General features: G+C 40.4%; 2 protein-coding genes across 3 annotated transcripts in view; one reads left to right on the top strand and one right to left on the bottom strand.

The window, feature by feature from the left end:
- The window catches only part of ZC2HC1A (zinc finger C2HC-type containing 1A), a 36,260-nt gene extending 23,726 nt beyond the window's left edge, over positions 1 to 12,534 (bottom strand). The window contains exons 1-4 of one of the 2 annotated variants that reach the window (XM_071737819.1): positions 12,427 to 12,534; positions 1,772 to 1,845; positions 940 to 1,056; positions 594 to 729 (exon numbers count right to left, since the gene is read on the bottom strand). In XM_071737819.1, coding sequence (XP_071593920.1) covers positions 594 to 729; positions 940 to 1,056; positions 1,772 to 1,845; positions 12,427 to 12,442 — 343 coding nt within the window. In that variant the 5' untranslated portion in view covers positions 12,443 to 12,534. The remainder of the gene's footprint in view (positions 1 to 593; positions 730 to 939; positions 1,057 to 1,771; positions 1,846 to 12,426) is intronic. The other variant, XM_071737820.1, reaches the window with a different exon arrangement.
- On the top strand, positions 12,441 to 13,100 carry LOC139792940 (uncharacterized). The gene has a single exon (XM_071736918.1). It carries the CDS (start codon positions 12,441 to 12,443, stop codon positions 13,098 to 13,100), a length of 660 nt encoding a protein of 219 aa, XP_071593019.1.
- The last annotated feature ends 538 nt before the right edge of the window (positions 13,101 to 13,638 follow it).

The raw sequence follows: 13,638 nt of genomic DNA, 5'->3' as shown, positions 1-13,638 counted from the left end.
AGAAGTTAATTGAAAAGTGTATTTCCCTCTCACTACCATCAGACTGCTTCAACACTTTACCCAGCCTCAGTTCTGAAGGGACCAAAGGACTATCACTCCCTTGTTAATAAAAATCGCACACCTCTCATAGTGAAAACTCTGCATACATGAAACTAAACGTGAATTCAGCAAGAAATGGGAGAGACTACACTTGAGCACAGTGGATGTGCATTCCTACAAAATAAATAGATTAACAACAGCAGCTAATTAAAAAGCTTATCTGTGCTTTCTGAACAGTTTCTGTTGTGGACAGAAACAAGGTATTGGAATAATTTATTAAGCCTATAGTTTGAGATGGTAGCAAGCTGCAAGTTTGTTTTTAATATATCAAGTGCTAGTTATAGCAAAATAATGGACTTTGAAAGCTACAGAGGATGCAAGCCACCCAGCCCCACTGTCACAAACAAGAATCTGCACAGAGATAATCTATCTGAGAATCATCTCCAGGAACTTGTGAATACTGTATTCCAACAAATTCCTTTCCAATTCATTTTTTTACAAATTAAGTATAAAAAAAATAATAAATCTCTAAAGCACTTGATTATTTTACATACCAGGGTCATATGATGGTGGAGGTGGAGGAGGGAGTTTTCCTCCATCTTTAAGATTAAGTCCTTTGGCTGCTCGTATAGTTGCTATAAACTCCTCATGCTTTCGTCTCCAGTTGGAAGGTTTTTTGGGTGGTTCTGGCTACAAAGCCAAAACAAAAAGAGCTTTATATGTTTGAAGCTTTTAATTCAAGCTAAGCACATGCCTTATTATAGTAAACAATGTTATATTTAGATTTCTTCCCGGTCTTAGTTTATCTAATTATTACAAATTGCCAGCAGAAATAAGCCTTATTATAATGCATACACAGTTTGCCTAAAATGTTCATATGCAGATTAAACTGTAACATACCCGTGGCTTAAGAGGTTTTACTGTGGGAATGTCAGTTCCTTCTGCTCTCTGTCTGCTGGAATCAAATGTCTTCCTTTTCTTGGCAGAAGTTTTTTGGCAAATGGGTCCATGCTTTTTCTACCAGCAAAAGAAAATAAAAGGAGAATATAGAACTTAGTTTTGAAAACATGGTTATTAACATATTTTTTCTTTTCTCAACATACTAACCAGCAAAGAAGGCCAAATTCTTGAAGAACAAGAACAGACAGCTTTCATTTAAGTATTTATTCTAGCCATTACTTTCAAAACAGAGCTACAGGAATTTATGAATGCATACTCACAAAAAACTTGGGAAAGAACAAATAGGAGGCATCCATGTTTGCTTGTCGCAAATAAAAACTTGCTGGCAGGTAGGCAGCATTTGCATTGAGTGGCAAGACGTAACAGAAATGTCTGAAATCCATATTCATATTTAAGAACAGACTAATGTCTGTTAACATTGGAGAACAGAATATTTTGAAGATGGCTAACAAAACTATTTACTAACTGAGACTGCATGATGCTAGGGCTTGCACCTGCAGAGACAAGGAGTGATTCTGTGACCCTAAAGAAGGTGCTTTGGGAAGCATGTATTTTCAGAAAATGATGGGATGCTGAAATAAAGTTTGCCTCCTCCTTGGGAGCTTTAAAACTGAAACAACTGGAATACATATTTATTGGGGAATAAAAACAAAGCACAAAATCCTCACCAGAACCGAGTATCTACTTCTAATTTATTTAGCTACACTGACTATTGCTTTAAGTCCCCTATGAACTTTTTAGACCTAAGAGCCACAGTGCTCAAACCACTTACCAGTGCTGCTGGAAAGAAAGTTCTTCCACAAATCTTACATGGCAGCAGATCCCCAGTTTGCACAGCAACCTCACCTTAAAAAAACAAAACAAACTTCTATTAAAAAATTGCTTAAATTAATGATAAAATTTCTTCCAAAATTGCTAACCTCACATGTTTAGCAATAACAATTGTTGTTACTGCATAAACATACATTTTTTTAACTGTGCTGATTAGAATGGAAAAGATGATATGCAAGTCCTTGCATAGTTTTGGAAGCAGTGAGGCTCAGTAGGATGACAGCATCAACTGACACTCTTAAAGGGATGCCTGGATGTCAATATGAAAAAGAGAGACTCATTCTAAGTCACAGTGAGAGCCCAAACACACCAATAGTAACAGTACTTAGTGAGTATTTCTGTGTCTTTGGAAGAGAATCAGCGATTTCAGAACCAAATACAAGTCATATCCCATCACTTATTTTTCTCTACTAAGTTTAACTGTTCTACTTTCTCTTGGAAAGAAAAATTGTTGAATGCTATTTTTAGTCTATATTTTATGCAGATTATTACCAACAGTTTACAAAAGTGTTTCTGATGCTGCTATTCAAGCACTGGTAGCACAGATGTAAATGGTATATTTGACATATAACAGATTTGCAGAAGCAGATAAAAGACAAACAAATCAAAGTATCCCAGCCTATGCAAGTGAATACATTTATATAGTATGCCTTATGCAATGGAGTCACAGCAGAGATTAAAATTTTCCAATAACATCTATCTATTATATTTAATACTGTACCAGAGACACAGGGATAATTTTATATCATGTATGTATCAGTAAAGAGGCAGTAAGTTTATACTAAGTTTGAGAATTACTAGTTGCTAACTCTCTACTCAGGCTATTGCAGACAATGCAGCTCCCTCTATTTATACAAAGTTAAAACAAATGCACTTTGAATTTACTTGTGTTTTAGGCAAACTAGTGGCTTAAATTAACATAATGAATACAGCAACTGTTCAACGACTTGATTGGGTTTGTTCCCAGTTCTCCACTGGAAAGCAATTTTCCATCTAGACATACAGAGTTACCAATTAATTGTAGGACCAGTTTTAAAGAAAATGGAAAATTTAGCAAAATGATCTACGGCAAACAAATGTAGATTCAGGCAGCCATGGTTCCCACTGAAAAACTGCTTTTTCAAATTAAAAGGTTAACACTAAGCAAGATTTCTGGAACCATTATATAACCATTCGGTCTACTTCTGCCTTTTTCAATTACTTGAATGAAGTTGATTAGTATGTAACTATGTATAATGTATTAATACACTACAGAGCTCAACCCATTTTAAGAACCACAAATCGTGAGAAGTATTCTGCAGTTTAGAACATTTATGTTCTTATCTTTAATTAACTTTACACCTTTTCCACATAAATAGACCCTTGCCAAAGCATGGCAGGACTCCACTAACAGTAACTCTGAGTTTTACAGCTCAAGTAGTAATCGAGCTTCCCTTTGTGTCATCTAAATGTATGGTGTTTAGATATACATAATTAGGGAAAAGTAGGAAAGATATAAAATGTGCAGGTAAACCTTGTTTTTCTTCTGTTCTTGCATCTGCATTACGCTTGCACATTATCAACAATTAATAGGAACTATTTTTTTATTGTTAATTGTACTTTTCCAATCTCTAGTTTAAATCGTGTCTGAAATTTTTTCCATAGGCCTGTTATGTCTAAATTTAATGCTAATTACAAGTACTATTGTGTACACTGGGCATATATAGCTTGAATGGATGGAACCTGCTCTCATCATTTTTCTCAAGGGTAAGCAGCAATGATCGAAAACTTTTCTCAGTTCTCCCACTCAGAAACAAAAGATGTGCCCAGATTAATTTTTATTTGTATTATTACTTCGTTCTTCAGAGTTCTCAGGACTCTTGATAATGCCAACAGGCACCACTGCAAATTCACCTCTGCTAAAGAGTTCAGCTTCCTCTTACCACATTATTCTAATACAATCCTCAGCTTTGTATAAACAAGTGACAGAGGCACGTAATGGAAATTCAAGGTGACTGATTCTCTCTAGGAAATTAGCTGAAACAAATCAGAATTAATGATCTTGAAATCAGGTGTATACTGATAGATTAAGGCTTTGACTGAGAGAATAAATCTTACAAATATCTGCATTCGTAAAAGAAGAAAAGCTACAATTTTCACTATTCTTCTGTTCACTGAACTCTGGAATTTGAGCTGGTGTGTAAACTCATAATTAAAAGAAGTAGACTTGACAGACACTCACCTGGTAGAGTAATACTTACATATGAAATATCAATGTGTAACAAATTCCAATTAATACTCACTGCAGGTACAGAGCTGCATTGCCTTACAGCATTCCTAACCTTCTTTGCTGCTGACAGGTATTCCATCACATTTGCCAAGAGCTACTTCTACTGCCAGTACCTACTTCCCCCTAATACAAGCCTACAATCCTTTATATTTGTACACTTATCTCTTCAATTTCCTAATCACTTAAATTTTATTTTTCTCTCCCTCAAAGTAACCCTCTCTCAGAAAAAAACCCTCCACTACAAAACAAAATAAATCCACCAAATATTAACTTTTCACTCTAGAAGCCCATCAGCCTTCCCTTACAGACAGTTTAGCACTGTCATAAACATAAAATCTAATACCTTGAAAATAAAACATGGGAATAAAAATTGTGAAAGCTGGAGTTGGTTTCTGTTTTGCTTTGTTTATTTATTTTTAAGGCATTCATGCATAATCTATTGCCATCAGTACACTTCTTACATCACTTCTGCACAACAAGTGACATAAATGCACAAAGAATTTACCTATTTCATTAGTATTTCTAACACTAGCAATAAACAAACAGGATAAACTTGTTCAATGAAATTACTATATTATTTTACCTGTAGTTTTCCAGAATGATGACAATAAAATGCAGTAAAAATGGAGAACAATCCTATTTTGCATAATTTTAGTCTAAGAAAATTAAAGAACAAACAAAAGCAAAATTTCACAAATTGGAATTTTTTAAAAAAAAGGCATGGATTGATTAAATCTTTTCCAGATGAAAAATTAACAGAAATAGGTTCTTATATTGGGATGTACTGGGGGAGAGGAGGTAAAAAAACAGGAAATGCTCCAATCAAGAAGCAGTAGAATATGCTTGGTAAATTAGTGAGAAAAGGAAACGGTAGTAACATGGTGTCATAGTGATTTTCTTCAGTCTCCTTTAAGTCTAGCAACAACTAGACTAAACAAAAGGATTACTTGAATTTTGGTCACAAAAGATCCAATATTTAGCAACAACACTTCCTTTTTCCTTTTTACCACCTTTAACAGCACTAATCACCAGAAGTTTACATGACTACATTAGAAACAAATTAATATAGTTGACTTAGAAAAGAACAGACATTATTATCTAAACAGAGACAGGGAAAAGAGAAGTATGTTCAAAATGGTTATGTGAATACCAAAGGCAGGAGAAGTATTTCAGCTGAAGTGATGCCAAAACTATGATGTGCAGCTTTATACTCTATTCTCCTACTGTTTGCCTCAGATCAGGTCTCAAATAAAAACACAGAACTCAACGAAGTAAGATGTCAAGTATGTGAATTAAGCTACTAGATTAGGGCTTTTATTAGCAACCCTACAGTAATCACACCACTTGGGTGTCTAAACTGTGCCTACAGTGAGTTTATGAGTTTAGACTTTCTTGAAACCTAAATTTCCATAGAGTAACTTTCTTCTTTCTCTACTTACGGGGTCAAATACAGAAACTGATTACAGTCTTCAGAATTATTCTTCTGAGTACACATGGGCAAATCAATACATGTAAGTTCCAACTAAACACAGGCACGCTCTTCCTGTTGTGTTTATAAATTAAGAAGTTGAATGAAAGGACCCCTCACCTATAGGGAGCAGGAGTCTTCAGTACCGCTAACAGATATTATTTGAAGTTTTGCTACAGTTTTCTCTTTTGAAGAGACATACATAGCAAAGTATGTAGCTGCATTTAGATATATACAGTGCTTCAAAGAAACAAGACTGCACTCAGCCTGAGTAATAGTATTTTGTTGTCTTGTAAAAATCTGTTTGATTGCCCTGCAAAAGCTTTTATTTCTACTTCCTGTCACAGCAGTGATGTACTAAATGCCTTTGACCTGACAACCGAGATATTCAGAACCATCAAGCCTCACTAAAGGCAAACTAGCAAAAACACTCTCCTGTGCTTTCCAGCCTTGAGACTACATACCTATTTGAAATGACTCCAAGAAGTTATTACTTGAAAAGTGCTTGACAAATTCTTCTCCTGAAATATTGTATTTGTTGCTTATAGCATATCTTGCCTCTTGTCTCCAGAAGAAGAGTATTTTCCATTTAAAAGTTCCATATAGCTACTTCAGGTAAAAAAAAAAAAAACCAAACCAAAACAACAAACATGCAGTGCACTCCCCACTTTAACTGGAATCTAGTTCTTTGGGGACTGTCAGTCTCCAACATATTGTCACTGATTAGTACTGACCAGGTTATATTTTTTTCATCAGCATGTTAACTAAAACAGGTTGAAGAGACTAATGACAAACACCATAGACAAGAATCTCCTAAAAATTATACTGATAGGTGGGGAACACTTCTTCAAACAGCCAAATAAGATTTAGAGCATTACTTTTTAAATGGTAATTTTAAAGAGCATAAAATAAAATAATGAAAATATTAATGTATAATAACAGAAAAAAGTATACCAATAATGGTGTAAATTCTGCAAGTTTTCATTATTTTGCCAAAAGGAATTCTGAAATGCAAATGAAAGTCAGATAAATACATCACACTGCTTAACAACAGGCAGTACTTGTCATACTTTGATAAAGTTTGCTTGATAACTGAAGACATGCATGACATAGCCCATTAAAAAAATCCATTTTTGCCTATGCTACTCAACAGTTTGAAGTAAGAATGAGAAAGCAAGAAGAAATCATGAACTGTCTCACTTTGAAATTTTTACACAATCCGGTTATTTGCAATTGTACAACAAATAGCAAGCCAATCAACTCTTATTTATCTACCTGTAATTTCAGAGGAAAACCTCATGAATTCTTTTCTAATTTTGTATTGACAATGCAGTCAAACCTTGTATAAACCTGTCACTTCTACCTCAGAAAGATAATAAAAAACAGCTTAACTTCCATTCCTTGACACTGAAAAGCTAAAGTAAGTCTTTCATAGTATGGTTCTGTATTTGCTCTTCAGTCTGACATTACAAGAACATTGTATTTGCCAAAATTACTGTTACTGCACTGAACGTGAGACTGATGATGATGGTCAGTTCAGTATTACTTCTTTAAGAATAATAGTAAGGAGAGCCACACCATCTCAAAGTGACAACCTGGAGAGGGATTCTGTGAAGAAGGGTTTTTTGGGGGACTGAAAAATTAATTGCATGCAGTCAAGTATAATTGTAATGGCAGCACATGCACAACTTCCATTGTGGCGCACTTCTCTTTTCTGAAACTGTCTGCCCTTCTTTGTTCCCTCACGTAAGAATACTTTTTAATGTGAAAACATGCCAAGGGACCACTAAACATCCTTAAAACCAACCAGCTTTCCTGGACTCCTTTCCTAGGCCATATCTCATTGGATTCTTCCAAGCAGATCCGTAATCAAATCAAAGCCTGTTCTCCTGTAGTCCAAGGATGAGATCATGCCAGCTCCCTCCTCTCGGAATCCTGAAATCAATCACTGGTCACTGGAGGTAAGGCTGCCCCTGACCTTCACATCTCATAATAATGAAGTCCAGCATAAGTTCTTCCCTTTGTCAGCTCCTTGATCAGGTGGGTCAGAAATTTGTCATCAGTGCATACCAGAAGCCTCCTAGATTGCTTTTTCCTCACTGATTTGTCCCACCAGCAGGTATCAGGCAGTTTATGGTTCCTCATGAGGACCAAGGCCTCTGAATACAAGGCTCCTTCTGATTATTTGAAGGACTTCTCCCTAATCAGGTGGTTTGTAGCAGGCATCCACAACTGCATTTCCCACACTGGTCTGCCTGCTTAACTGATCCATAAGCTCCCAGGGGCCTCTGTAGCAAAGCTCTGAGCATTTTTGCTGCTCTCCCACAAAAGGGCAACTTTCTCCCTTGCTGTCCAGCTGGTTCTTCCTGAAGAGCCCGTACTCATTCACCACAACACTGCAGTCCTGTGAGCTGTCCTACCACCTACGCATGATCCCAACAAGATCACAGCAAACTGAATGCAGATCTCCAATTCCTCCCATTTGTTCCCATACTGAAAGTGCTAATATAAGGCACTCAGTCATGATTATCTGGAAAAATCTATGAGAGCTTCCCTTTAATGCATATGGAACCACAACAAAACCAAAGGCAAATAAGCAATATAATTTGATCAATCTGACTTCCAGATACATTATCTGGACTTCTATTAATGAATTTTAAGATCAACTAAAGCCATTAGAAAGCGTGTGAAGTGCAAAATCTATGTACATGCTACGCAATCCTGCTTTAGCATCATAAGCTCACAGTTCTCCTGTATCAGGCTACCAGCACCATGGTAATAACTGCTTTTGATAACCACATCATGTGTGTTTGCTGGTAAGCTGTATCTATCTTCCCACTATATTCAATCAATTGTATGCAAAATTCTACAAAAACTACAAAAAAGGGTGTAAAATATTAGTTCTAAGATGCCTCTCTCAAATGGAGCTTAAGAAAATGGCTGCCAAAGTAAGGGAACTGCTGCTTGCATCCATTGTAGCAAGACAAAGATGAACACTACTGGGAAAGGAAGACTCTCACTAGTATGTTTTGTTTTCAAAACAGAAGTAATTTTCTATACCATTAGAAAAAAAAAAAAAAAAAAGAGACTGGGTATTAGCTTACTCAGAAATTCCATCAAAGTAAGCATAAACACTTGCTTTCAACAGTCACATTACTAATATAAAAGCCCAAACTAGAATATTTACATGGTTTGGTGTGGAGTGGGGTGTGTCAGATACGATCAGTGCCTGAGAGGGGTCCAGGGAGAAATCCTATTACATCCCAGAGCAGCAGCAGATGCTATACAGTGAGCCTTATTCTTATTGAGACCTCAAGAGCACACCCATACAGCTCCGAGACTAAATGCTTCATCACAGTAGTCCCTCCTTGGCATCTGAGAAGGAAGGCTCCGGGTTTGAGACTGCAGGCAATTTCCTGAGCAAGCAGCCACCCATCCCTCTGCAATCACAAAACGCCTTCCCTGGCTGCAGTCTCCAAGAAAGCACCGGGGCTGGGTAAGCACTGCCATTACCTACCAGAGAGAGCTGGACTTTTGCCCTCAAACACAGCTGCCCCTCTGCCCTTTACTCCTCGGGCAGCAGCAGTCCCAACCAGCTGGGACAGGCTGTGAACAAGTGTGGGAAGCAGCATTCAGTAAGCTCAAGCAGCTGTTGCTGGCATTCTCCCAGAAAAATCAACAGACTGGAGTGAAGCCGATCAAACACCACCACTGGGCTGCTCCGAGTGAAATGAAGTCAGGAATTCAGTGCCTGCATTCCCTCCTCCATCTCCTTCAAGCAAAACAAGAGCAACACACATGCCAATGTGGCAGCATTTTTTCTTGCTGTACAGCAGTGAAAGCAACAAGCACATGACAATGCATTAAACATGGTCCTGGGATTCAGCACATGGTGGACTACTCAGAAAAGGATTTTTAGATTCACCTTAGAGACCACTACATCCAATTTGTCACTTGTAAAGGCAAGCATGCACTGATTCCTTCTAAAAACTTTAAAGTTATAAATTTGACTTTCAGTATCGATCTAGTAATATAACAATATTGACATGCAAATAAAATAATAAAGCAACAGCCTTAAAAAGAGCAACAAAAGTAAATTTTAGCAGGAACTTTAAAGCCACACAGAAACCTACTTTGCCATTTCACTGAACATTTAAACTTGCATATAGTGAGAAAATGCAACTGCAATACTGGAAATATTACTTAGCTTTTTAAATGTCACTGATGCAGCACCACAAGCCAACATACACATTTAACTCTCCACATTACAGAAAGAATCATTATAAATTGGGTAAGTCTATTTATTATTAATAGCATGCTTAAATAAATAGAAATAAGACACATCTTGCGTCTGTGATAGCTTCAGAAAACAAAATCAATAGCTTCTGAAGGCAGGAAATGCAGGCCAGGAGTTCCAAGCCTGAGGGGTCTTCCAGTTCCAGCCATTAAAACACCAGCAGACTGCTGCCAAAAGACAAAATCCTGCCCTCTGCCATAATGAGTCTCACACACACAACTGCCAGGACCTGCTGTACAAATCAGCTCTGGGAATTGGTTTTACAAAGCGCTAACATGCAGAGGGAGCAGGCTAAGCCAGACTGCAGAAGCAGCCCATACTTCCATACTGGATGTCTATGACTGTGCAACTGTGCCTTTAAACACAAATTTAACCAACCACTGGCAGTGTTCTTCCGATTTGCCAGTGGAGCTATAACTTGATAAAAAAAAAAATCAACAACATAACAGCCAGAGAAACAATTTATTATCATTGCTGGTTTTGCCTACACTTGCCCTGTCTTGGGGACACCTTTCTACAGAAAGTTCATCTGTGCCTACATGCATCAAGGGAGACAGCCTACACTGAAAAACTCTAAATAAAAGAAAAAAACCCCACTTGCTTGAAATGCTGTTTTGTGGCAATTTGTTTAAAGAAAAACATAGCACAAGGTCACCCACAAAAATGCAAACTACTATATTCTTCAGTTTCAAGAACTTTAGAATTCAAGGATGCAGTGTGATTCAAGGCAACAGTGTGGGATAAAAGTGTTCACAATTGCTCTGGGCTGATGTGGTCCTTTGTTAGCAGCTGGGCCTAAACCATGACATCAGTTCGAAGAAATCTGAAGTTTTAGAAGTAGTTTATTCCCTGTGCCATTCTCAAATTGACATCATGTGTTCAAAAGACATATTTCACATCATGGAAAAATGCTTTGATAAGCTCTAGTGCTTTTGAAAGTACTTTCAAGATATGGTTTACAGACTGAACATGAGATTTCACCTGTAATTTAACAGTTCTTCCTTCCACCACTCCCGGTACCTACTGAAATACAAACAAAATGTGAACTGTTTCTAGCAAAGTCAGAAGATGGACAAATTCTACTAAAAATATTTTTCTATAAATACATATAAGTACATATATTATTACAAATAACAGGCTTGTGCTGTTATTTGTAAATTTGCTTTTTTCCCAGCTTTTGTTATGAAGGTGCTAGAGCTTATAAAACATAGCTGGCCTTGCTTGGTTAGCTCACAGCAACATCACTTGATGGATGGGCTGCAGATGATACGCAGTCCCAGCTGCAGTCAAACACAAAACTGACTCAAAATTAATGCAAGCCTTCCCCTTCTGGACAGACAACATAGGATTGTCACAGGATTGTCCCAAGAGTTAAAGTGCCTGATAAAGCATTATTGAATAAGCCACTTTTCAAATTTAAAAGACATTAATTCTCAGCAAAGCATAAAGAGTAAACCAAATAAAACAGAACCTCTTCAGATCTTAACACCAAATCATATCCGAATTTATAGCTTTGATGAAGTAGCTAGGCACAAGAGTAGACTGATGACTGGAAAACATACTACAGACGGAAGACAGGTATTCAGTGAGTATCACTTCACTTCTCCACCCCTGCTAGAATGGATAAAGAACAAAGGCTATATTGTGCTCACCTCTATTTAAACAGCCAGTTACCTATAGTGAAACAAAACATGGAAGACTTAATAAACGTTTTGTGATAGTTACTCTGAACAGGTCTGCATTTTTTTCTTAAGTAATATGGTTAAAGCAGCTTGCAAAACACATTAATGAAAGGCCTACTGAAATGCTCAGATAGCAAGCCATAACTTCATAAACGCCAAGCTGATATCTATGCTGTGGTGGATACTCTGGACGCTGATGACAGGTTCAATAACGCAATTTGAACAGAATAAAGTTGCAAATACTCTGTCAGCAAATACACACCTAGTCTTCACTGCACCTAACATTTCCACAGCGTTTTAAGCGTATCCTAACACCCACCGTAGCCCTCTGCTTGCAAAAAAAGGATGCCTGGCAAAGACGCCCTCACGCTTCCATGCCCTACCCACCCTAGGGCACCCGCTGTCTGCGGCGGATCACCGAGTTTGGCCGCGGCGGGGAAGGGCAACAACCCCAGGGCTCAGCTGCGAGACCCGAACGGCGCCGAAACAAAGCCCGGCGAGGTTGGCCCTGCCCGCCGCTTCCGCACCCGCCCGTCCGCACCCGGCGCCGACCCCAGCCCGCAGCGCTACGCGCCGGGGCCCGCTGCCTCCCTTCCCAAAAAGCACCTCAGCAGCGTTCCCCCCCACTTCAGCACCGCCACTCCCCTAGCACTCCCGGCCGCGGAGCCAAGCGAGGCCGCCGCGCCGCCTCAGGGGGCTCCAAGATCGAGGAAGGCGGCACCCGGGCCGCAGCTCCAGCCGCCGCCCAAGCCCGCCCCGACACAGCACAAAGGCGCGACATGGCCGCCGCCCGGCTCGGCGCGGCGGGGCTGGAGCCGCCCCGGGCACCTACTGCCTGCCTGTCGCCGAAGGGAAGGGACCCCCAACCACTGCCCCTCACCTTCCAGCCCCTCCATGGCGCACCCCGAACACCACGGCCGCCAGCCCCGCCGCTACTGTAGCAACGCCGCCACCTCCCGGCCCGCTAACAAACGCCGCTCCCATTGGTCGGGTGGGCGGGCCCGGGACGCTCCTCACGGCCACCGCCCCACCCCGCCCCGCTCTATCCCGCCCCGTCCCGTTCTGCCCCGTTCTGCCCCGCTCTGCCCCGCTCTGCCCCGCTCTGCCCCGCTCTGCCCAGCTCTGCCCAGCTCTGCCCAGCCTCGCTCTGTCCCGCTTTGTCCCGCCAGCTCTGCCCCGTCCCGTTCTGCCCCGCTTTGCCCCTCTCTGCCCTTCTCTGCCCTTCTCTGCCCCTCTCTGCCCTTCTCTGCCCCTCTCTGTCCCGCTCTGCCCCTCTCTGTCCCGCTCTGTCCCGCCAGCTCTGCCCCGCCAGCTCTGCCTCGCCCTGGCCCGCTCTGCCCTATCACAGTCGCTCCTGTAGGGAACCCTTGCACGCACCTCTCCGCATCGCTGGGGCTCCCAGCCGGCCCAGGTGGTGCCACCCGCCCTCGGGCTCTGCCCTGCTTGGTCAGTCTTCCCAGGGGAGCAGGACAGCGGGTCCGAGCATCTTCCTGTGAAATTTCGCACGCAAAACCTGCAAAGCATCTTCCTCACCCATCTTCGGTTGGGGCCTGATGTGTCGTGTAGATAATAACTTTGGGACTATGCTACCATCAGGATATTTTTCTTCCAAGAGCAGCAGTTGTATATGATGAAGTTAAACGTGAGGAAGAATGAACCGAATGATTGGTGCCTGGGTGACTGGAGGGGACAACTGAGATGGTGGCCCAGGATCTGAGCAGAGAGATGCTGTGTATAGCACACTGTGAGGCTGCAGTGCTTGGACCAGATGATCCTTGAGATCCCTTCCAGCCTAACATTCTAAGATTCTGTGATACTTAAGAGTTCTTCACCTCTGCTGGCAGTATCTTTACTAATGTATCTCGGGTAACATTTGCTATGTTGTGGCAAGTTTGTAGGCACCAGTTATATTTAGCTCCTTTTCCATATCAGCTGTTTTGCAGAGGCAGAAATGATGATAGGAATTTTTGCTTCTAAAGAGTGATGCAATCTGAACACCTTCTGTTCAGAATTTCCAGTATCTCTGTGAAGGAACAAAATATGGCCCTAGATGCAAAAGTCACATCTTCCTTCTTCACATTTATTTAAAAGA

Source organism: Heliangelus exortis, chromosome 2 (assembly GCF_036169615.1).
Source record: "Heliangelus exortis chromosome 2, bHelExo1.hap1, whole genome shotgun sequence".
NCBI classification, from domain to species: domain Eukaryota; kingdom Metazoa; phylum Chordata; class Aves; order Apodiformes; family Trochilidae; genus Heliangelus; species Heliangelus exortis.
This window is presented reverse-complemented; position numbering and strand designations above follow the sequence as displayed.